At 43.8% G+C, this 25,563-nt stretch overlaps 1 protein-coding gene across 3 annotated transcripts in view; it reads right to left on the bottom strand.

Annotated features, from left to right (window-relative positions):
- The window catches only part of UNC80 (unc-80 homolog, NALCN channel complex subunit), a 122,371-nt gene that overhangs the window by 9,510 nt on the left and 87,298 nt on the right, over window positions 1-25,563 (bottom strand). For 2 of the 3 annotated variants that reach the window (XM_058839471.1, XM_058839470.1), the window contains 15 exons: window positions 25,330-25,426; window positions 24,300-24,470; window positions 24,001-24,093; window positions 21,886-21,921; window positions 21,358-21,576; window positions 19,380-19,580; window positions 16,951-17,074; window positions 14,562-14,687; window positions 12,574-12,697; window positions 11,640-11,846; window positions 9,957-10,141; window positions 8,897-9,062; window positions 7,543-7,722; window positions 5,982-6,120; window positions 3,929-3,985 (listed from right to left, as the gene is read on the bottom strand). In XM_058839471.1, the coding sequence (XP_058695454.1) occupies window positions 3,929-3,985; window positions 5,982-6,120; window positions 7,543-7,722; window positions 8,897-9,062; window positions 9,957-10,141; window positions 11,640-11,846; window positions 12,574-12,697; window positions 14,562-14,687; window positions 16,951-17,074; window positions 19,380-19,580; window positions 21,358-21,576; window positions 21,886-21,921; window positions 24,001-24,093; window positions 24,300-24,470; window positions 25,330-25,426 (2,125 nt within the window). The remainder of the gene's footprint in view (window positions 1-3,928; window positions 3,986-5,981; window positions 6,121-7,542; window positions 7,723-8,896; window positions 9,063-9,956; window positions 10,142-11,639; window positions 11,847-12,573; window positions 12,698-14,561; window positions 14,688-16,950; window positions 17,075-19,379; window positions 19,581-21,357; window positions 21,577-21,885; window positions 21,922-24,000; window positions 24,094-24,299; window positions 24,471-25,329; window positions 25,427-25,563) is intronic. The other variant, XM_058839472.1, reaches the window with a different exon arrangement.

Below are 25,563 nucleotides of genomic sequence, written 5' to 3'. Positions count from 1 at the left end.
ATGAAGTAGGAATTAGCTGGAGAAGTTCTTGAAAACAAGCAGTCTACTGGGCTAGCTTTTACAATTTCTGAGGAAGGAAAGGTAACTCTCAGTTCTGTGAGTAAGGAGACAGGTCTGTAGCAGAAAAACTGCAATTATATTCAATGCAAAACTCTTCACAGTGCTGAAACAAACTCACTCCACATGTGATACGAAAACACTTGAAAAAGTCATTAGATAATGGGTATACATGGACTGTGTGAGGGCACAGAGGCTGTACACAAGATAAAAACTATTCCCATGCACTAAAGACAAACAATAGGCAAGCAAAAAGATAAGCTGGACTTCGTGTCTTCCTGCTGGAGTCTGCGATTTTCAGCCTGGCTTATAACATAAGTGAGTTAAGAGTTAAGTGAGCTGGTGGATGTTTACTTCTGGTACTGAGTCATTAACAAATTGGTATAATCTGGGATGATCTTACAGGCTAAAATTGCAGAGAGCTATTGCAGGGTGGACCTGAGAGCAGCTGAGTTTTGCAGAGCTGTCTGAGTTGTCTGAGTTGTGCACAGTGCTGCTGTGGCTGTCTTTTTGCTCTCTATCCCCACATTTTGAAGAAAGAAAGAGAGAGGATGATAAAGACCACAAATTTCAGATGAGTGACTGAATTTTCAGATACAAGTTTTCTCTTCATGAGGGCTTGTGAGAGTTTCTTTTCACATTGAAGAACAGAACTACCGATCTTATTTCCATTAAAACAAGCATGGCAGGCAGGGGGTTAGCTCTGTGCAGCTTGCCCTCCCTCATTTTCTGTCTTTCCTTGCTTACCACACCTGACCAGGAACATACCAGTTTTCTGACAGCCTGTGGGACCCAAGGAACAGCAAATCAAGTTTCTTTTCATCTGACAATATATTTCCCCCCTTCCACCATGGCAACATGATCTATAAGAATAGTTTTTCTAAAGGACATAAGCCAGATTTATTTGGGAATAAGAAACAAGAATTTTTTTTCCTGCCCAACACAAAGATGCTCTGTCACTCTCTGAATATCTCTGTCAGGGGTTTATTTGCACAGTAATGTTACTGCCATTATATAGGGCAGTGGTGAGCCAAAGATCAAACCAGCCCAAGTTTATGGATGCAGTTTGCCAGCGCTACAAGGAATGACAGAAAGTGCAATCACACAGTGGGGGCCAAAATAAACTTTGTTGGGTTGGCAAGTAAAAGAAGTGATGCTCAGGAATTGCAAGAAAACCAAACCTTGCAGCCAAAAATAAATAAATAAATAAATAAATAAAAATAAAGAAGTAAGAAGAAAACAAAACAAAGGAAGCAACGAGTTTCAATGTCCATTAAAGAGATGCACATGCTTACCACACCGTCATGGTAGAGCGTACACATTTTGTGTCCCTAGACATATGAATGAGAGGGTGGGTGGACAAAAGCAGTGGAGAATGGGTTAAATACATTGTATTTCCAGACACATCCCAGCCCAGTTAGCACTAAATCTGCTGCTGCAATTGCCCTGGAAATATGGAGTCAATTTTTCCTGTTAGGAGCCATTAAGCTAGGAGAGGCACAAACGTTACAGGGAAATGTGTTTGTGCAACTGATTTCCATTACAGTGGTTTCACCTTCTTCCTTTCTGATTTGGGAAAATATCCTGTTCTCTCAGATTATAACCACAACAGATCACGATGCTCCTCAGCCCTTTAGCCCAAGCTGTCTGCACTTCAGTATTCTCCCCTTCCTGCCCACCCTGTTTTTCTTCAAGGCTGTATCTAATTGTTATAGAACAAAGGGAAACAGACTTTATTCTTTTTTGTATCTCTCACAATTTAATTTATTTAAGACTCCTACCTTCCATAAGGGTCTAGTCCCTAGTTAATATTGTTTATTTCTTTATCTCAGTTATGACTAGACACTAGCTTGTGCTTTTAGAAGGTGATCCAAAAAGTTATCATCAAAAGTTATCAGCCAAAATCAGTTACATAAGAAAAACTCAAGCCTGCTTTATTCAGAACTAATGTTCTTGAATGTAAAACAAATTAACTCTGCCCTATAATCCCCACAGCACATATAAGCTTCTGCAACATCTGCTTTATTATTGCTGTTCTTTAGAGGAGAAATCCAATTTTCACATTTAACAATGCAGTTGAAACGTATTTTCCTCCTCACAGAGATCTAACCTAATCTTTTTAGGCATATTTGCAGTGTCTTCATTCCTCCTTAGGGCTTTGCAGCCCTGGTGCCCATCCTTAAGACATTAGTGCCTGCTCCTTGAAAGGGATAATAAACCTCAGCAGAACTGACTCCCAAGTGCATCTGCTGACCCATTTGCTTTAGGAGACCTCTGTATCATAGAGCAGGGTGGATGATGGTGTCCTGGAGGACATGCCCTGGTCCCTAAGGAAAATTTTGGGACAGGAATTAATAGGAACCCATTGTGAAACTGAATACATTTCAGGGTTCAAAATAAATCATTGTGTTTGAACACATTTATTGACTTTGGTGTCTCATAGTGCTCTGCCTCACCACTGTAATTAGGAGTGGCTACCCTCTACTTAACAAGATCAAAACATTTCAAAACCAACAGTGATGTAACCAAGTATCAGGTCATTATGGCCTTAGCTCAGATACAAACAGACCTTCCCCTTTATCCTCTTCATCAGCTGCAGCGAGTTTTTAGTGCTGCTAAAGGGACAACATGGAAGTTCCTTGATTGAATGATTTCTCTTCACCTCTTTAGCTCAGATGACCATCTGAGTAAGATGCAGTCCATCTTACTTTGTCAAAAATCCAGGTAACAGTACTCCTGCCTCAAGAAGCTGATGTTTCCTAACCAATCATAGACCAATCTGCCAGAGCAGGGTTCACACACACGAAGGACATGTTGCATGGAATGAGCTTGGTGACAGCACTGATGATAAACTCTCCTTTTGTCAGCTGAGGAGAGTAAACAAACACAGCAGCCTGTCCCCATCCCCAAAAGCCACTACCAACATCAAAACCCAGGCTAATGGAACAGAAACCATTCACACAAACACCTCTCAACATATCCACAGCTTCCACTGGTGCAGGAATGAAATAGCAAGTTACCCTCCGTGTTGCCAGTGTATGGGGCCATGTTCTTCTGGGAGGAAACAGAGATGCTCTTGGGACTAACAACAGTTCTCCAGCCTCAAGAGGATGGACTGAGAGGTGGAAGCACAGCAGGAGGGCAGGGAGAATGATTAACTTGACAGATCTGGGTGTTAAAAGTGCAGCCTTCCCTTCTAAGTTCATTCCTGACCCATTAGTGTTTGTTCCCCTGTCTATGGGTAATGAGGAACAGCTAGACCTGAACTCCAGCACTAACAGAGCAGTTTAGATATGTATTTATGGTGTCCACCTGCAAGATTTCTAAGGTGTCATTTGAGAATTGAAAATACTTTGCAAAATTAATGAGAATTATTGTAAAGCACCCACAAAACACTATATTCCACAGGACTTACCTTAATTAGTTTTACCAGCGAACAGTAAAAAACTCAGATTGATATTAAGTCTTTTGTGGTGACAGTATTGTGAGATGAATGAAAAAACAGATGTCTCCATTTTACATAAGCCTTCAGACTAATGCTTATAACAGGATACAGCTAATGCCTCGTGGATCATCTTTCTCATGCCTTTCAAGCAATTGTTAAACAAGGGGAAAATCCCAATGCCAGCCTGCTGCTTCATTCATTACAGTTTTTCTTTCCCCTTCTCCTTAGCCTTCTCAAAGTTATTGGCAATCAAAGCTGAAAACTGAAGGTGGGTTGCTACATCTTTGACTTGCAGGCCTGAATATTGATGAGCCACAAGAGACAGAGATGGAGAGAGTGACAAAAGGTGAGGGGAAGAGACAGAAGGTTGGAAACAGCTCGTTTCCCAGCACACACACCGACAGACAGGTAGTGTTAACACTGTACCTAGAAAGGCTGCCCTCAGTGGCCAGGCTCGGGGAGTCATCGAGGACATTAGGTTCACTGCAGGAGGGGCAGGGAGATTAAGAATTTAGGGAAAGAAAATGCAAAAAGCATGCGCTTGTCTCTGTTTTCAAGGGAAAAAAAATAACGGAATAAAAAAGTAAAAAAAAAAAGGACGGTAACATTAATTGGTCTCACATGCTCAACGGCACATATATGACTCAGAGGAGCTGAAAGAACATCTGATAACAGCAGCAGTCTTTAGAGAGGGTTTACACTGCATGAAGCCTTCCGCATCTCTGCTGAGCTTTGGGGAGCTGAGAAGTTCAACAGGATGTGTTTCCAAAGGAAATAAGGCAGGGAACTGTTTTCAAAACTATTTTCGTGCAGCATTTTGATTTATTTCAGTTCTATTTACTTTTGGCTTCACAGAAAGCTGTTTTCCTTCCCCATGAGCCACCTTCTTGAGGGAGGGCTGATCTACTGTGAGCTATAGACCACTCTCCTTCTGCTGCAACTCTAAGGAGAAACATCTGGAAAACAAGGTCTCATAGTGCAATGAAATTGTGAATAAACAGCTGGCAAGGGTCTTGGCAAAGGGACACAATTCCAATGCTTTTCTGCAATGCAGCCATTAGGCAGGAGCAGCCTACTCAGGCCACAGGGAAAACACGAAAGAAAGAAAGAAAGTAGTCTGTTGGGTTACCAGCAGGAAGGCAGTAATAATATTACTTAGCATTAATTAGAGTGCATCTGTGAGGCAGTCTGAAAGCCCAGAGACTATCCATAACTCAAAGGGCATGATGTTGAGGACTATGATTATACTTGCTGATCTGGTCCTTCCCCTACCCAGATGAAAGGTGATTCTCCTGTTATACCATACATTTAAATAGTAGAGAGTGAAGTTCTGTGTTAATTAAAGTCTTTTTTTTTCACAGCATCACCATGATTTGGGACAGCACAAAGCAAACATTGCTCTCAGTCAGGTGTGACGCTTATGAAGTTTATGCATTGAAGACAGTAGTGAAAGATTAAGGAAAATGCAGTCTTGCATATTAATTTTTCAAGAAACAAAGGGACTGAATCAACTGAGTTCAAGAGTCAAATGAGTTCCTGTAAGTCCTTTTGTGAAAATTCCCGGATAAAATCTGTGTAACTTTTCTCTTGTAAATCACTTCTCCTATCTCTGCTGGTAGGTACCACAGCTGTTAATTTTCCTTCATCTATCAAGGTTATTTCTTTAATTCCAAGCAAGAATGAGGGGGAACGATGTTGCTTGATTTTTCAGGGGTGGTCAAGACATAATGTAGAATAAAAGGTTCATTAAAGGTTCAAAGGGAGTAACATAAATTAATATGCCCATTGTCAGATATACTTGGATAACTATGTCAGGGACAAATAAAACAATAAACATTGTTTATTTAGAAAAAACAAAATCACGTTTAAATGCAAAACTTCCCTCTACATCTTCTAAAAATGTACATTTCCCAACAGGCTCTTTTTCACCATTCCATGTCAACCAGGAATAATGCATTCTAAGTAATTTGTATCAACAAGTATTTCAGGTTTAAAACAGTATTAAATCCCATCTTTGAACACAGTATTTAGTTTCTGTGATGAGCTTGTTACTTTTCTAGGAAGGACAAAGAACACATGGAAGAAAACAAAGTAAATCAAACTGCCTCTGTCCCTCTTTCCCAGCTTCTCAACCCTCATAAACTGGTTATGGTCCCCTGGTTCAATGAATACTCCAAAACCACATTTCCTTTTGCTATTCAGTGGTAGCAGAGAAAAATAATAACGTAGAGTGTTTCTGAAACTGTTTAAGAGGAAGGTTGCTGTGGATGACAGCTTGTTCATATGACCCTACGCAACACAGATCACCCTGGAAAATCATTGTTTCCAACCCTGCACCTTTGCTCCAACACTATTCCAGGATTAATAAATTTAGCATCACTATGCTGGCACTAATTCCACTATCCCACCTCTCTGCTGTGCCTGGGCCGTTTCTGCTCTTGTTATTATAATGGGAAAGGTGAAAAGCCCATGTTTTTACCTTTGGCTGGGTAACATGCCCACCTCAGCCTGAGGTGCAGACATGCTGGAGAGATGGCTGGAGAAGCGCCTCCTCCCAATGGCACCCATAAGGTATGTTTCTTGTTCACTTACCACACTGGGCATGCTCAAGGAGTCATCTAGAAAGACAGAAAAAAAAACAGGAAAGGAGAGGAAACAAGCACCCAAACCCAACCTGCATCTCGACAGTTGTCAAAAGAGAGCAGGATGCCAAAGGTGTACACAGCATTCACTTACCAAGAGCCCGAGCCTGCAAATTGGAATATTCTATTAGATTTTACTGCCACAGTGCAGAAACACATAAACCTCTGCAGGATGAGGAACTTGACAAACATGGGGCAGGGATTTATGCATTCTTCCAGCTTAAATGGCTCTCAGGAAAAACTGTTTGCGGAATTCAGCTTCCACTAGGGATTAATTCCTGTGATTAATAAATTGCTTGTTAATATACAACGTTTCCAGCATAGAAGTTGTAACAGGACATTTTCCTGATGTGAAATAAACTGCTGCTATGATCTAGCAAAGCACTGTGACAAAAAAGCCAAAATACCTGACAGCAAAATGCAGAACTGACACCCTTCAACACCCTTCAGGACATGCATTTTAAAATGTCACCAAAAATGTGGATAAATTGACTCAGTTACATCATGCTGCAACAGAACAATGCAGACAGCTGGACTGCAATCAGGACTGCTTGAAATTTTCAGTGCTGTTTCAAATGATATCAAGCATCCAGAGAGAAATTATTGTGGGTTTTGCCACAACAACTTTTAATTACAAGTAAAGAAAACAAAGGGGTAACCCACCCCTTTGTGTAATTTTCTCTTCTCTTTTTGACCTTTTTTCCAATTTTGATGTACTTAAATATTTTACAGCAACGTTTATCCAAGGCAGGGCTGAGGAAATAATGCTGTAGTTCAGATAGGAAGATGGCACTTACTATTTCACACAGTGGCTCAGAATTAATCTGAGGTTGAAACCATATTTTGCCACAGTGGGAAAATATCTGAACAAGGTATAAGCACTACAGCTCTGGGTGGATTGTACAAAGTTTAGTGGTGAACCCAGCTAAAAAATAAAGTTGGGCTGAACCTGCAAAGTTTCAGGCTAACTGCTCTTTCCCAAAAGGCAATTCTGCTGTAACTGCATGCACCTTTCTCTTGAGCCCCCCATTCTCACTCCTTCTGTTTGATGCTTTTGGGGATCCTGCAGGAACAGGATCCCAACTACAGAGCCACAGCCCCTGCCCACTGTAATGATGGCCAAGGAGAGGCCTGGCTGCCAAATGCCTTGTCAGCACTGTGATGACTGCACATCAGCCCAGGTCTCGGGCACTAAAAACCTCCAGGTGCCCTTCCCTTTGCTCTGCCACAGCTCAGAAGGCAGCAAGAGTTATGTTACAGCCCAAACTTCAACACCTCAGGCTCCTGTGGGCTTTTTAGTCACACTGGGACAGGGGGAACCATGCCCCACCTCCCAGATGGCCTCTGGGCATCAAGAAAACATCTTGAGCATTCGGGGCTTAGTATCTGGCCACGTACTTTCTTCATCCTCCTCATCAGTGCGGCTCAGCGTGTCCTGCGAGGCCTGCTGGGAAGGCTCGCTGTCCTGCTCCCAGACCGTGCCAGTGCCGGTGTTGGAGCGAGACATGGTGGCCAGGCTCAGGCGGTAAGCAGACGTGGAGGTGCCCACAGTGCTGACAGATGTCTTCCCTTGGTAAGCTGCACAAGAGGGGGAAAACCAAACCCAAGTTGCTGATGGCACTGGAAATCAACAGCAAGCCAAGCATTCCTGTCATATTGGGCAGCTCTTTCTGCCTGGACTAGTGGGGCAGGGGGATCTCTCTCTCTACAACTTCCTGACAAGAGGGTGGAGACAGGCTGGAGTTGGCTTCTCCTACCCTGCCACCAGCAACAGGACAAGAGGAAATGGCCTCAAGCTGCACCAGGGGAGGCTCAGGCTGGACAGGAGGAATTTCTTCATGCAAAGGGTTTCTAGGCATTAGAATGGGCTGCCCAGGGCAGTGGTGGTGTGAACAGCCCTGGAGGTGTTCAGGTAATGACTGGACTTGGGACTTGGTGCCATGGTTTAGTTGACAAGGTGGTGATCAGTCAAAGGCTGAACTTGATGATCTCAGAGGTCTTTTCCAACCTTAATGATTCTGTGGTACTGTGACAGGGGTGGCAGAGGTGATAAAACGCTAGCAGCTGCCTTGCTCACCTCACCTTTCCAAAAGCTCTGTTTTACTTACTCTGATTTTCACAACCTGTATTTTAAAGACCAGCTGTTTTACAAATCAACATTTAGAAGGCAAAATATTGCTAAGGAAAAAAGACTGAAGCATTTCCTTTTGAATTTGTTTTCCTAAGCATATAAACCACCTGCCATCTATGAGCAGCAGCTGCCATCTTGTGGCAAACAGGGATGGTTGTCGCTGGAGAAAAGTCTCCCCTTGTGCAGGAGAGAATTCTGAAATGCCCCATCAGCTCAGGGATGCTGGTCTGGATGTCACAGGAGAGAAAAATCAAAGACCAGGAGAAAGGAGGAGGAAGACCTGCTACTGCTGAACAGCCAGACCTTTCTGCACAAGGGGCTTTGGCTTTACGGTGGCATGGAGGGACTAACTGCACTGTGGCTGGGGCTGCATAAGCCAGCCGAGACAGCAAGAGGGAAATAGGACTCAGACTTGGTGGAAAAACAGGTGCATTTCACAATTAACCTGGACTTCTCTTGGCTGTTCAGTGGCAAGGCTGAGCAAAAGCTCCAGGGGCAGGCTGGCAGGGTGTGTGTGGATTGCCCCATTCTCATCTTAGGTAGAGGCCAGGTCTGCCTCACAAGTTACTGTAGGGGCAAGCAGCTGTCCAGCCTGGGCTGATGGCCCTGAGCTCTCCTTACCAGACCCGCTGTGCACGGCCTCCTTCAGGATCTTCAGCTCGTTGTTGAACTCGGTGATGAGGGAGCTCTTGCAGAGTGGGCGTGGGATGAAGCGTCTCTCCAGCTGATCGGAGATGTGCTGTCGGGCAGTCAGCTCCTCATGGTTCTCAGCTGGCTGGGCCAGCAGCTGCAAAATTGGGATGCATTAGCATGGCAGGGAGATGGTGCCCAGGGGCGGGACTAGTCTCCAGACTAGCATGAGCCTGCAGCCAGCAGGCTTTGTAGTCAAGAGGTTTTGATTCCATCTATGAGGTTTCCACCTGTTTTTCAGGGTCAGTCTTATATTTGACTGAACAGAGATCAAAGCCTCAGTGGTGCAGGGTGCATGGAGATGAGGGCTGCCTTATGCTAAGGGAAGGAGGAAGGAGCTGTCTCATGACAGGATCATGAGGATAGCCTCATGATCCTGTCATGGGACAGCTCCTTCCTCCATGACGATTTATTTTGTCCAAGAGACAATGTGGGCTAAATAAGGTAGAGTACCATGTGCTAGTCTACCTGGTAGCTGGCAAGGAGCTGTGAATAGCTTGAACCCCAGATGCCTTAGCCTAGCAGCTGCCTGTTCATCCACAAAAGTCCTGTCAGAACCTTCATCCAAGAGATGGAAAGGGGAGTGGTCCTTCCTGGCTGTTAGCTGTGTTGCCTAGCTTTATGCAGGAGAGAGAGATTAATAGAAGATTTCTGCCAACACCCTCCCAGGTTCAGCACGTTCACACTCCTTCCAAGCGCTTTGAATGTCTTCATTGCAGAATTAAATCCACATGCACTTCCCCATTCAGAGGAACTAAGACTAGCTGTACTCCATGGATCAGAGCTCCTGGATGACTGGCATACTCTTTAGTTTTGGCTAGAAAAAAAGCTCTGTGAGTTTGTTTCAAAGCGTTTTTAGGCCTACTAACTTCTGAAAAGTCACTCACTACATATAGTTCTTCCAGAAGTGCCGTTCCTCTGTTCTCAGCTGGGGAATAAGGGCTACCTCGCCTTCAGGGAGTGACAGATCAGGAGCCAAAGCAACTGTTACCTTGCACTGGATGAAGGGCCGAAGGAGCACAAAGATAGGGATCCGTGTTCGTACGATAAAGTCGAGGAAATCCCACAGGGCCAGCCCTCCCACCTTCCGCAGGGCCATCTCTTTGACTTGCAGGCTCAGCCAGTACCACTGGCTGTCCAGCTGGCGTTCAAAGCAAACAAGGATCACCTTCAGGGCTACAGGGGAACACACAGCAGCAAAGGGCAGTTAGAGATGGTACCGGTGTCCCTCACAAGCACTGGGGGAAGGATCAGGGGGCCACAGCGAGCACAAACCTACACAGGCATGCTTTGCATGTACGTGTGCACATACACACGCCTCAGAGTCACAGCTGTCTTTTCTATCGGTCTCCAAACATGGTAGGGAAGGAACAACCAGTCTTCTAGTAGGAAAGGCCTCAGGATCAGGACTGGCAGTCCCATTTCATGAGAAATTTTTCTACTTCATACCTAAACTCCTCTGTGTTTTCTTGCTCTGGCATTCCCTCTCTCTTCCCTGCAGAGCTCTTTTGTCTTCTCACAATCAGATATTTTGAAAGCAGCTCAGAGTAGGAATACAGCCCTGGCTGATGAGACAACCTCAAAAATCTTGACCAAGCATATCCACACAGAGTCACCCAGTGAGCACAATAATCTGCCAATGATTTATAGGGTGATGACAAGAACCTTTCTAGCAGTGCAGCTGCATGAGTCATGGCCACACTGCAATCTAAATACAAATATGGTCCAGTAAGCCAAGGGCAGTAATTCACCAGAGCATGGCATTATAAACAGGGATGAACAGCAATGAAGTTCAAAAAAATGCTCTGCATTAAAGTGGGCAGTGGTTAACACTTGGCTCACAGGAGAGACAAGGAGTTTCCCCCTTTCCTTGCTCCCCTGGTCTGGTAAAAAACAGCAAGGCCTGGGAATTGTTGGGGGTTGACTACCCCCCCCATTAATGGGATGGCCAAGACCTCTCAGCCATTACACACCTGTGTCCTGGCTTGTTTGTGTGGGGGGCTAAATCAGTGCTGAACTGCTAATTTTTCATCATTCCTCAGGTATGGGTTAACAAAGACCCAAACATAAATCTTCAGATAAATGCCCTCACAAAACCAGAAACAGAGAAGCTGTTTCTGAAGGGGTGCTTTGAGGTGAAACTGTCCCCATGTAGGCCTGACTGCCTTCAGCCATGCTGCATCTCCAATTTAATTATTTTTCTTTATTCCTTTCACCTGTGGGTCAGATGTGAGATAATACAGATAATACAGACAATATCTCACACCACCCTACATCAAGCAGAGGGCAATAGCAGTCAGTAAGGACCATGTGTGGGGCCAGCAGCCACACTGGCCACATCACCTCTCACCCTAGGTAGCCGAGGGCCAGTGAGGCTGTGATGTTAGGGTTTGATGGGAGTCTGACTCGCCTTTGTGGCTTCACTGCTGTAGCCTGGCAGCATGAGAACTGAGCGACTTCTGTGCTGCTCTTCCTCCAGCTGCAGCGCAGACACCGCTCACTTGTGATATATTCCAGAGATACTCCTGACTTCGTGCTCTGGCCTGGTCCCCTGTTCAGGACAAGGCCTAAAGCAACCCTAAAGAGGTCAGTTAGCTCCTGCCTGAGATGGTTTCCTCTGGTGCTCTCTACAGCCTTCAGTGTGTGTGGGTGCCCAGCAGAAGCTGTCACTCACCCAGGTAGGCAGCCTGGCTGGTGGATTCTGCCAGCCCTTCCCGCCGCAGGTCCTTCCCCGCATCCCCTGGCGTGGAGCAGTGGGCGGGGGAGCTCTCCAGCATAAAGTTCTTGCTGCGGGAAGTGCTGATGATGCGAGGTGGCAGGAGGATATTGATAACAGTCTGGAGCAGCAGCAGGACCTCAGGCTGCTCCAGCCAGGGGCTGTCTGAGATGCATTGGGAGGGGAAAGAGAGAGAAAGATCAGGCTACATCCCATCATAGACACTCAAAAGATCCAGACCCTGTTCAGCTCCAAAATGGGGCGCATCTCAAATGTCCCCTAAGCCAAAACTCCGGCCCCCACACCTTGTTATGCTGCTTCTCCTCCTGCAAGCAAAGGCAAAGTTTGTTTTAGCACCAGCACAAGCACATACAAACAGAGCTACACAGCACAAAGAAAGGTCCCATTCAGTGGTCTCATTTCCTTTTGTCATTCCCCTCTCCCTTTACTCTTTGCTTTCATTTAGGGATTTACCAGTGAAGACCCTCTATAGCAGAAAGCAAGGAGCAAGACTCGTGCAAGACAAGTGGCAAGGACTGGGCAAACTGTGATCCACAGGGGGACACAGTTTCTGTGACCTTTGCTCCCCTCTGTGACTTCTGCTACAACAGATTTGTCTTGCCCTGCACTCCAGTTTCAAAAGCAGGAGCACATCTGTGTAAGACCTGGCTCAAGAACCAAGGCACAGCTGAAATAAAGAGAAGAAATAATAACTAATCCCAGTGAGGCTCTTTCCACTCTCAGACCCAAAGGGCACTTAGCTGACATACTGCCAGTGACAAAAAAAACAAATTTAAAAAAAAAAATAAATAAAATACAGAGAGCAGGGAAAGTGCAAACATCAGTTGTCAGAAAAGGGGGACAAAAATTCTTTTTGTTAAATTAGTCAGACCTTTGCTTCCAGATCCTACTGTGAGCACAAATGGAATCAGTAGGTTTAAAAGCATTCCTTCCCTTCTTTCCTGATTGGTGAATGGGGAGACGACATGGCTTAGGGGAAAATCTTCTTTCAAAGCCTGTACAGTAATAATAAAAAAGGATTTAATGATTTCATCAGCAGATCACACACACAAGTCACTGCAGGGAACGACGATCCCCTGGCCACCCTGTTCACACAGTACAACACCAGCACCGATGACCTGATTGAATGAGCTGCCCTCAGACCACTTAGTCAAGAGTAAAGGGAATTCACAGAGTAACACAGGGATCACCTGCTTGTGTCATAGCCAAACGTAAGAAGCCCAGACTCCCAACTCCTGGTTATCATTAACAAAATCAGATGTATCCCACAGGAGTCAGCTGAGCGTCAGTCCTAAGCTCTGCCCCGCTGTCGATGGTATCAGGATCTGACACAGACTATAGAGAATAAAAAGAAAGAACAGAGGAAACTGCACAAATGGCATTATCTAAATATTCTCCTCTCTGAACATGAAGGCTATTCCCAAACATATTTTGTTTTCTTCCTCACTTTGTGCTGCCCTGTCATTCTCCTTGACACAAAGAATGAACTGAAAAATAAACAAAATGCATGTTTACTTCTTGGTACACAGTCAAGCTTAAATTGAAATGTCTTTCACCTTCTTTTAGAGGAGGTAATTCAAATGGCTGTCACTAGAACCTTTGCTCATTTACAACATCCCAGTTGCTACAGACTTAGCTGTGAAATGCAACTGAACCTTGCAACTCCTCAAGCTCGCAGACCTGGGCTGAGAAATTCTGGATGTTTCCTGATGGGGTGTGAAGTACTTCTGTTTTTTATTCTGCTGGAAGTATTGGGAATTATGACTCGTGTCTTTCCTGACATGTTCCCATTTCATTACATTTAAGCCCACAAACAAGTGAACAGGGAGAAGAGGATAATAAAAGTTCCCCATAATAATTAAAAATAGATATATTAATTTGGTATCTATTTTGGTTTTTTTTAATAGGTAATATTTCACAGCAGGTGAAAGTGCCTTTTGTTTTCTTTTGTTTTGATTAAAGCTCATTACCTCAGAGCTGGAAGAAATCTGTTTTCTTTCTGTGTCATTTTATACCAGAAGGTCCTTTTGTGCCTCCTGCTCTGAGGGACAGCTTTGTGTGTTGGTCCCTGTAAGCCTTCCTTCCCAAGCCACCCTGCTGCTCAGAAACACCTGCCTAAATATTCAACTGGATGTACCAATGCATATTTTAAAATGAGAGTTGGAGCTAGATAAAGAAATTTGCCACTTCTTTGGTCACCATTCAGACTAATTTCATACCAGTGAGGAAGGAAGGGGAAACTGAGGCAGAAAGACTCTGTAAAAAGTTATAGTGCTGCTATGAGAAAGGAATAGTGATGAAATTCTCCAAAAATCTGGAACTTTTTTTTTTAATTCTGGCAACAAGGACACCATTGCGTCAGCAGCTGAAAAGCCAAGTTGCCCTGCTTTTTGTGCTGGCACTCTGTGTGACCAGCTCAGGTAAGAGCAGAAGAGCACAAACTCCACTCTCAGTTACACACATGGTCCCACAGGAAGACAGGAAGGGTTGTATGGATGTGACCCAAGCCAGGGTCCCATCTTCCTGTGGCAGAAGTCTTGTGCTAACTCCTTAGATCATGCAGAGAATCCTAACCTGCTTGTCAGAGCCTTGAACAGCATCCATCAGCCAAACTCCCTGGACCTCAATGGCAGTGTTAAGCTGATGGATGCTTGCTGTGGACTTGGCCCCAACAGATGAATTCTGAGCTCAGTTCGAGCCTTCAGAAAGAAGGGAGAATTCACATGTTGCTTCTCCTTAATTTTTGATGTATGTTCCACAGTTTTTGCCCAGCTTTTGCAGAAAGAAAACAGAGCACTGATGAGTTGGTGTCTCAACCAGAAGCTCTAGAGGCCTGGCCATGGGCCAGGGCAGACACACCTGTATCTGCAATGCTACAAGCCGGACAACAGCTGTGCTGAAGGGCAGAGGTGGCGAGAGATAAGGGCTGAGATGAAGAAGGGGTAATCCGTCAGCCACACTGGAGGGTCCTACCACTCCCATCACCTGCAATACAAACAGAGCACATCACCACAACTGGCTACTTACAGTTTCATCCATGTCATATCCTCCAACGTCAGTGAAATGGAGGTGCCTTTCATTGAGCACTGAGTTGGGGTGGATCTAGCAGAACCAGTCCCCCCAGTGGTCCTTGCAGGAGCTGGGGCCAGTGAGGAGATGGTGTTCTAGCAGGGAAAGGGAGGGGGAAAGAGGGAACCAGCATGGATGGGAGGAGTGCACAGGTAACCCGGTACATTTATAAATGTACCCAGTACCAGCCCTGAATGACCAGCACTGGACTGGTGGAACAGCTAGAGTTGGAGGATATGTCATTTGACAACTGTAACAAATAAAAATCTGTCATCAAAGCAAAAAGTCTGCATTGAAAATGAACGTCTTTTCCCTTCCCTTGCTTGAAAAATAATGTCCTAAGTCTGACCCAAGCCAGGTTTTGTACAATGTTCAGATTCCTCTCAAACACAGCCTGTTTTGGGGAACTCTAAGCATGATTCCTCTCAGCTGACTGGCCCCAGATGTCTGCAGCAGAGTCACCTGCGTGTGACCTGGTTGTCTGGAACTCCTTGAATAATCACCACAAGGGGAGACTTATTTGTACTGTTTGGGATGTGTCCCTCAGGAGGAATGTTTCTCACCATGACCACACACATCTAGGTGACAGGAACAGGGAGAAGGTACCAGGCAGACACCTAAGCCTATGGGAGATGAATGCATGCCTCTTTTCCAAATTCAGCGTGGGGGAAAAGGCAGTAACCATTTTTTTTTGCCAGACAACCAAATGACAATTTAGAAGAAAAGGAGTCAGAACCCCTTCTGTACATCATCATGGATTATCATTGAGATATTTCCTTCCTGGGTAATTGATTTTTCATGGTCTACACACGATACACAATGCAGTCAGCACTCCCATAGCTCACAGTGCACCCAGTTCTGGCAGCTGAAGGTAAAATACTTGTAGCAGTAAGAGGAGATGTTCCTGGTAGCTCTCCCTGTCGTTCCCAGCCAGCAGAATGTAAGCATGATGGCTGTGCTTCAGCACTGCGGAGCTTCCTGCTGTTTTTAGAGCACTGGCTAATTCTCATTGTGGGCCCTTGGAGAGCTTGCTGGGGTGATTCAATCTGCCATGCCTGCTTGACAAACTGCAAATCTATTCCACACTCCTACTTGAGCTAACCTCCCCATAACCTGAGGGGCCTGATTTGCGTTAGCACCAGGTAGCTGCTACCTCTGCTTGGATGAGGAAGAAGTTTTATGAATTCTGACAGGTTGGAGCTTCCCTGCCCTTGCAGCAAGGAGTGCTGAATTTACTTGAAGGACAGGAACCTGGCAAAACCTGCCATTGCATTTTAGAAAACGATCATTGTTTTTAAAGCCCCTCAGAGCACTGGCGAACCCTGAAATGTTTTTTGTAAGCTGATAGATAAGGTTACCACATTTATGCACTAAGGAGAAAATGCTATAAAACCCAGTAACAGTAAAATTCTAGCTCAACCTTTCCCCCTTAATTTATATTTTTGCACATGGAGTGAAAGTGTGCTTGTTTGCCCAAGTGGCTGGAGTTACATGGATATCAAAGTGGGGGCTTGCCCCCAGTGTAACAGCTGCAGAAACAGCTGTATATAGTATATATAGTCTATAGTGTATATAGTCTGTCACTGAATGACCAGGCAAACTCTGCCCATATCACTTGTCTGTTCTAACACACTAAGGAGCATAAACTTCACCAAGAGAGGGATCTGAATATTGTACAGTGCAAACCTGTACTAGATCAAGCCAGGGACATTACAAATAGTGGAGTCAATTCACCTCGTAAACCCTTCTAACTATTCAGCACCCCATGGCCTCTGACAGAGCAATCAGGGCCCTTTTCCCCACTGGGGATGGTAGGTATCCCCAGTGCCACCCTCTCCCCGTCTCTACCAGGTGTGTGCAGTCTCCACCACCCCATTCTCCAACTTGCAGCCCTCAGCTCTCAGCTCAGTCTGGCAAAGGTGGATCTTCAAAGTGGTGTGTGGGAAGTAATGGAAAATAAATTGCTTGACCGCTGCTGTTGGTCACTGTATCTCCCCATGCACCACTTCAAAAATGAACCTTCCTATCTCTAGTGTCACTTGCAGAGTCCCCTTGTGAGGGGTAAAGGGGACAGGTAAAATGACAGGAATGGGAATAAACTGTTATCTTCAGTCCAGAGAAACCAACAGCAAGGGGAAGGTTTAGCAAAGGTTCATGGGGTCGCCGCTCAGCTACTCACCAGATTGACACAGACATTGATCAGAGACCTAAGGTGAGGCAGGAAGGATATGATAGGCTGCCTCTGAAGTGTCAAACAAACCCCTTCAATCAAACTGCTGGCAGGCTCCCACTCAACCTGGCGCCTGCAATACAACAGTAGGTGCCATTAGCCACGGGCTGCTGCCCCCCACCATGCGCCCAAACACGGCCACCGACACACAGTGAAGCCCACAGAGGAGACGTGTCAGACAGCAACGAGGTCCAGGAGGAGCACAGGGAGCTCGACAGGGAGAACGCTTTACCCAGGCAGTTCAGGGAGGCACAGAGCACACCGGGTGTTGGAGAGACAAGAAGCGCGGCGGAGCGAGCTGGTGCTGCTGACACAAACCCCTCGCAGCAGCAGTGGAGGAGGAGCTGCTTTTCACTCCCAGATGCTTCCCTCCAACAAGAAGAGGGAGCCCACACAGCGGCCTCAGGTGTGCCTGTGTGGGGAAAGGTCTGCTGTGCTAAGCTCCCAGCCGAGACCAAGCCCTCCATCTCATGGGGTTTGTGATGTTCCCGGTGACTTGAACAAACCCCATCAGCCTGAGTGCCCTCTGTGAGTTCCTCTGCAGCCTAGCTGCTCCAACAGCATCGCTCCTGGACACAGACTGCCCTAAACAGAAACTGGCCCAGCTGTATCATCTTCTCCCTGTGCAGGAGGAATGGTTCACTCCCCACCAGCACCAAAGACCTTCATCCCAGGATCCTTTCTTCCCTGACACTTTGCTTTTATCACAAAAACTAAATTTAGGGACTATGCCAGATGCTAAAAGGATCCCCCTTCCAAATCAGGAGGAGACGAAGCATAGGTATCATCAAAGTGGTTCACACCCTTATCCCAGGGTCTGACTCTCTGCAGCCATTGCAGTTCAAAAGCCTGCATCTGACTGCATTTACTGGGACAGAAAGACAAAAGGCTGACGTAGCTTGTTAGCTCAAGCCTTGAACAATATCCCAGCCAAGCTCTTCAGGTGACTTCTCAGAGCCTCATGGGGAATCAAGTGTTTGCTACGCAAGTTCTTCTTCAGACCAACATATATCTCACCTTTGTGTATCCACTGGAACTAAATCACCAGAACAGTGGTTTGTTCTTGTACTTGTTCTTACATATCCACTGATTCCAGCAGACACTGGGTTTGGAGTGGGATGCCCACAGGAGGCAGCATATAAGATTCTGATCGTGAGTACCCCAAGGGATGGCTCCTGGGGTCTTGCAGACAGACCCATCCCTAAGAGACTGCTTGACTCAGTAATGGTTAAATGTAGTTGCAGAATTTGGTCCAGTGGGTTTGCTGTCCTTTTGTGGAAAAGAGTAGTTTAAGCCAAGCATAGGTACAGGCATAGAGAGAGAGAAAATATGAAAGGAATTTTAATTTGTGGGCATCCATTCAGCTTACATAAAGAAGAAAGATCTTCAGGGACAGAAACCCCTATCTGCCTTTGAGGCAGAAGAAGGTATGAGCAGGAAAAGAAGGAATGAGAAGCAGGCAAGACATGGCAAAGAATCAAACCAACAGGAGAGAGAAGCACCACAATTTCTGCCTCTGAATTCCCTGCAAGGGTGGAGTCTCTTGAAGCAGGTTAACCAAAGAAAAGTGATGGATAATGATGCCAGAAAGAAGAAATCACCTCCCTATTATTCGTTCTAGCTTTGATTCCTAGAGTGACATAATTCTAATGTTCTCTAACATGATTTGGCTTCTCAGCTGAGACTGCCAATGAAGTGCCATTCAAGCAGTTGAGGACATATGCCCATGAGGGTGACCAAGACCAATGACTCTTTTTACTCAGATCACTGGAAAATTCACGAGTCTCAGTGATTTTATACCACCCAGACTGGATTTGTACCACTGCCTCCAAGCAGGGTTATGCTCCACAATCAATACTTCTTGAAGTTGCCAAAGCCTGAACATACCATAATGGCACTGGTGTGATATACCAGGCTTCCACTAGACAAGGACCTGAAGCAGTGGATGAAGTTCTTTGCCTTTTGCTAGGGAGCAATCAGAATCTACTGCATAACTCCTATTTTTTTCTTTACAGAGGACATAACAGTATTGCCATGCTAGAAATACTCTTACTTACTGAAGTTTAACTTTAAAAAACTCACAGCAAAAGTTAATTAAAAAGGCAATGAGATGGAAAAAATCTGAAGACTTCTTTTTGGGAAAGAAAAATGACATTTCTGGAAGTTCTCTCTTTAGTTCTTAACAACCATGCTGCTACCAGAAGACACAACAAAAACATCAACATAAACACACTTACAGAGATAAAAACACCTGTGATTTTCTGGTATGCTGTAAAGGCTCACTGCAACATGACAGCTTGAGGTAGATGACATACCCACACTTCAAGGCTTGCAACATCAGAAACGGACCCCAGAGGGTTTCCAGAGTACCTGCTCACCTCAGAGTAGGCATCTTGTGAATTTTATTGAACATACGATCCAATCTCTTTAAGATGAGGATCAGGGCAGGTCTCACCGCCTCAGCTGTCCAGTCAGTGATGGGCAGCATCTCCATGATGTAGCGCCGGAGCCCGCGGCTCTCCATCGTCTGCGTGTCGTAGGGGGCCAGCTTCAGCAGGGAGTGTGCGATTTCTGCCAGTCTGAAAACACAGGTTATTGAGAGAAAAATAAACACAACTTGCAATTCTACACACATGCCAATGGACTAGCATGTCAATATTCAGGAGCCTGGTAAAAAGAAAACGGTGCAAAAGTCAAATGTGCTGTTTAAACTCTTAGATCTTAGGTCTGTTAAAACTGTTTTGCTGGAATCGCTGTTTATATTTAAGAACACATGAATGGTCTAAATATTACTTTTACATTGACATTAAATGCACCAAGGGAGCATCAGGAATCACAGATTTGTATAGCTAAAACCAAATCCCCTGTGCTGGCATGAAGACTACAACATTGCAAATGCCTTTGAAAGATAGACCCAGCATCACTTGTTTGTCAGTTAATAAGTGATTTGGTTTTGTTCTGTGCTTGTTCTTCAGCATTACCACTTGAGGAAGTATCACTGTGTAATTTTCAGGTGTTAAATTTTTAAAATAACATGTTCATAGGTTCACACAACACGTCCTTTGTAGGATTGTTCCCTGCAGTTTTTATTTGTTTCTCCTAACAGCTCTACAGATTGTGTTGCTGTTGCTTTTTTCACTCTCCCAGATGGCCTTGTCAATGACATTTTTTTGGATTGACTGTGAAATATCATGGCAGCATTTAACTTACACTTGCAGTCTGACGAAAATGTACAAAATACTTGGATATTTGTGGTAAGCAAAGAGCAGAAAAAAAGCATGAAACATCGACAGACTTTTTTATTGGATGATTACAGTACAATCCTATCCATATTGTGGGGGCTTTTTCTGAAATACATCCAACTAATGGAACATATTTCTATTCTCTTTATAATCTGCCTAGTAATATCAAGGGCAACAAGTTCCTCAGATTAACCAAAAATGGCATAATTTTTTTTTTTTATCCAGTATTTCTCTATCATTCCTTTTTTAGAACTGCTTTGTCATACTATGAAGTGGGTCTGTTTTCTTAAATGCTGTAAAATTTAAATTATCATATAATTAAACTTAAAGCAATACCAGTTCCATGCAATGATATATAAAACTTCCTTATGCATTATGGAGTGTGATATCCATTTCATCCAACTTGAAACATCAATCTCAATTAATCTGCTAGCTCCTTCCTAGCAGAAAGAAGCAACCTGGGAAATTCTTATCTTCCTGAAATACTGGGATAAACAGTTGGATGCGCATCTTCCTTTTCACTGGGTGCAAAAAGATCTTTATGGCTTTTGCAGACTAAACATTTGACTTTTAAATGGCTATAATTGGGTAAGATTAATCCTGTCTGAAGCGACTAGCATATTATCCTGTTTTCTGAAGCCTCTGAAATGGCACCTGTCAGCCTCCCAGGATTATGACTGTCACATCAGATTCTGATAAATCTGCTCTCTGTGTAGAACTGAGTTTGTCCTACAGTGGTTAAATCCCGTCAGTCATGTCACTGATATTTATGAATTATGTAAGGATCGAGATACGTTGCTTTTATTTAGAGATAACTATAATTAAGCATTTTAGGTCACAACCCTGACCAAGCAGCTATTTCTAGCACTTTCCAGGAGATTTAAAGGAATCAGAGCACAACTCATTATCTGCTGTAAATCAGTGTTGGTTTAACTGCTGTAACCTCTGACCATGAGAGACCTTCTGTCTTGAGTGTAGCCCCTGCAGGTTTCAGACAAAAACATGCAACCACACAACCAAGAAGTAAATCCATCTGCTATTAAGAAAAAGAAAGAGCTAAAAGAAAGGAATTCCCCTGAAATGAACAAATAAAAGCAGAATGCCTGTGGAATACCTCATGTGGGACTTCACATCCAGCAGCTCCAGAGAAGTCACTCGGGGCTCACCAGCCAGATTCTGCAGGATCTTCAGCCTCGGACCACAGTGCTTGTAAAACTCTGTGCAGATATTCAGCAGCGACTCCCGTGGCCTCCTGAACTCCTCTCTGGCAATTCGTTCATCCAGCTCCTCTCGAGGAAGACCCTGGCCCTCCTCCATTAAATGAAGATTCTCCCTGGAGGATACAAAGTAAGACACAGCAGTGTTATATACAGTAGATTCTCAGGGATAGGATACAACAACCTCTTCATCTTGTTTTTGCAACAGATGCTCTCCTCTGCAACTGAAAGAAAGGTAGTTACATCTGTGATTAAGAAACAAAAAGGGGAGGTCATAATCTTCCAAGTCTTGCTAAAAATGTAAATATTTTCTATATGAACTGTCCTGTGATATGTTCCTTCAAAAAAGACTGCTTGTCACAGCAACTATGTGTGGGAACAGTTTGTCACATATCAGGGGAGACTGGGATATAAATGTACTGTACCTGATAAAGTGCAGTTTGGCTCCCTGTTCTGGGTACCTGGGAAAACAGAAACAGTGAGGTTGCAAAAAGCAACTTAGTAGTGCCTAAACTTGCTTTTCTAAAAGAAAGTGAAACTGTTCTATCCCAGAGGCTGACGCCTCTTACATGGTCAGGATGGTATCTTGTGTCACTGGAACAATGCCTACACATAGTTACTGACCACAGTGAATTGCCTTTATCTCCCAACTTCCATCAAAAAACATATTCCTAGAGTTACTGACCTTTTTCTGAAAGGAAAAATTCAGGCTTAAAAACCATAGCTCTCTATCAAGTGATTTCTCTCACTGATTTTCACCCCAGTTCTCAGTCTGTTTCACAAAACCAGAGTCACCAAGCAAAAAGAATACCTCAGAGTGTTTTTTGTTTTGTTTTATTGTCATTTTTTTACTTCTTTTTGAGAAAGCATTAATGGATGGTGCACCGCTGGGCTAACATGTCCAAGGCAGGAACAGTAATCATTTTAACATGAAACTCCTGTTGTTGCTAGCAGATGTCTGTTGCAAGGATAACATGACAGAAGAAACAAGTGCAGGAAACCTGGAGCAGTGCCAAAATACTTTGGATCAGAGACTGAATGTCTGATAATTAGAAAAATCTGGGAATGTAAGTCAAGATGCCTGAGTCATGCTGGACTGGGAATGTCTACATTGTCTGTCAACAGATACACATTACCTGCTCTCCAAAATCAGCAGATAGATAACAAAGTGCTACTTTCCATTATACCTTATTTTCCTTAGACTGAGAAATCTTGAAAAGGAAGCAAATGGCAATATGTCCACTTCAGACTTCAGCATGTCTGGTTTATCTGCTGGTTTGTCATGTCTGGAGTTTACCTGCTTCTCAGATCAGGAGTTGAAAGTCAAAGCCATGTTTTAACCATGACTGAATCGATTTTAGAGAATAATAGACGGATGCCAGGAGTTACCAACCAAGATGTGTCCACATTTATAAAATGACATCATAGCCCTTTGATGATCCATGCAAAAATTGATTTCTAAATCCTTGAATTAAAAAAAAAAATAATAATAATAAGAAAAAGACAGATAATAACTTGGAAAACTGCAGAAAAACAGCTACCCCAGCTTTTGCTAAGCTACAATTCCCCTTCCAGGTCAGCACAAACATTCAGATTTTTAGCACAGTAAGGCATAGTCTGGCCAGGAGAAGGCAGAAGACTTCCTGCTGCAAGGAAAAAACTTCACAATCCCAAATGTTTGTGGGTGGATTAAACCTTTCTTCTATGACCAAGTAAATTGTCAGTGGCCTTGTTTAATTTGCTAACTGGAATGGCCACTATGGCCAAGGAGCAGAATTACAGTTCACTCATGCCACGTCCTTCCTTTTTCCCTTCTTCTGTGAGAAAGTTCTTTGGTGTTTTGTTTTGTTGAGTTTTGGGTTTTTTTTAAGAAGGACAAGAATATTTCCAGGCATCCTTTTCACTTCTCTCAAATTGTCAGTTACCTTTCCTTTGCTATCTGTACCTGCAAAAAACCCCCAGATGAATGCAGAGGTAAAGATCATAGGAAGAGACCATAGGGAATGCACAAGGAAATGGGAAAGGGAACAAAAGAAAACTAGGGGAGGTGCCAGTCTCTGTGAGCCTCAACTGATCAGCAGTTTGTGTTTGTACAGGTGTTCAGCCCCTTAGAACAAGGCTGGAAGGATCTGACCCTTCTGCCAGCCAAGCATGCTCTGCCCACTGGTCACTTTGACAGTGGAGTCAGCAGGAAGCAAAGCAGTGAGTGAGCTTCAGCATATATATTTCTACAGGGAAACAAAGGGAATGAATAATTTAGGATGTGCACCCTCCATTTTGATACCCTGGTCTTCTATATAGATACACTGTTTAAAACTGGAAATCCTGGTCTTGGGTATTTTGGTTATCATCAGAAATGCAGTCCTGGGGAATGTGCTCTTTTGATGTGAGTGTCTTCTCCCACACTCCAGTACCCAGAGCACTCCCTCAGCTGTCTGAGGCCAAGCACTCTGAGCAATGAGAAAAAAAAAAACCTTACTGAAAAAAAATCCCAAACCAAAACTGTTTCAAAAAATGATAAAAAGAAAGAAAAGCCTTACCTGGTGTTCACACCTGCTGACATGGTGTGGTTTGCTGTTGTGGTCCCTTTATGACCTTGGTCACATCGGCTCATCTGTGGGGCTGTCATAGGCCTGGCAAAGAGAAGGTGAACAGCATGCTACACGTGAAATCTGACACAGAGAAATTCTGCTTTTGCTCTGAGAACTTGCACTAATTTTACCAAGTCCAATACTCAACCATAACTCAAGCTAAGCTGCACGATGTGGCCTGCTGTGCATTCCCTCTCCCTGCACAGCCAGCCAAACACAGGCTCAGCCCCTTGGCCCATGGGTGTTACCTGGTGAGAACTTCTACACTGTACAGGAGAGCCTGCAAAGAGGTGGCAAGGGCACCCATAGAAGCAATCTCCTCACGAGCTGCTGTCCCAGTGTCCACTTGAGAGGTTTGTCGCTTCAATTTCTGCAGGTAACAGGGAACCAGGGCTTCCAGGACCATCAGCATCTGGAGGCTGGGAAAATAACATTATTTGCTCTGTTATATTTTGTCATTCCTGAGCTCACATTAGGTAGGGGCTTTGGTTTCTATCTGAAGACCCTGGATCTGTCACTAGGCATTCACTGCTTCTCACTAGAAGTCTTGGGCCAAAGAAGCAATTGGATTAGGAACTTCAGGGGGAAATTAGATGATGCTAATAATAATAATAATCATCATCATCATCATCATCATCATCATATATTTTATTATTTTTATATTTATATAATTTATTATATTAATAATTTATCATATTATATTATTATTAATTATTTTAATTATTAATATATTAGGAATATTTGTTATTCTAATATTATTTTAATATATAATATTATATAATAATTATTTTATTATATATCATTATTGCTTTATTATTTACTATTGTTATTTATTATTTACCATTTATTACTGTTATTTATTATTTAAGTATTTCTTATTTCTTATTTATTTATTAAATATAATTTATTATAATTAATATTATTTGATTATTATTTTCATTATTGCTATTTTTAAAAAAACAAACGCTGAACTTTCAGGTATCTTCCAAATATGTCATCCGTTTGCTAACAAGCATTTTGCCTTCCAAAGACTCTTTTATTCTCTGATTCCCTCCTGCAAACTAACATTTGTACTTAAGTAAGTTTATCTCTGCTCTCTCTGTTATTTTCCTGTTCTCTCCAGTTTCTCTGCCCGTCTGTCCCCCTCCAGTTCCCTGTCCATTGCTCCTCTGGTGACAGAAACCAGCAGGACATGGCATGGTCCCCACTGGGACAGCTGCCAAATGCAGCTTTTATGCCTTTTCTGAGTCTGCACAAATCAGGACCATGGATTATCACCTTCTGAATGACTCAGGAGCATAAGCCACCACTGTCACACACAGCTTGATGGCTTCACTGATGGAAAAGGTCAAGTCTTCATTCCCATAGCAGAAGTCTGAGGGAGGAAAGTAATATGAGAAGACTGTCACACAATCATACTAAGTATGAAAGGAGTAACACACTTCCTTTTCCCCCTCTCCTATTGCTTGCTTTTCATGTTAACAATGCCCAATAGGCTCTTGGACAGATAAA

This window comes from Poecile atricapillus, chromosome 5 (genome assembly GCF_030490865.1).
Source record: "Poecile atricapillus isolate bPoeAtr1 chromosome 5, bPoeAtr1.hap1, whole genome shotgun sequence".
NCBI lineage: Eukaryota > Metazoa > Chordata > Aves > Passeriformes > Paridae > Poecile > Poecile atricapillus.
This window is presented reverse-complemented; position numbering and strand designations above follow the sequence as displayed.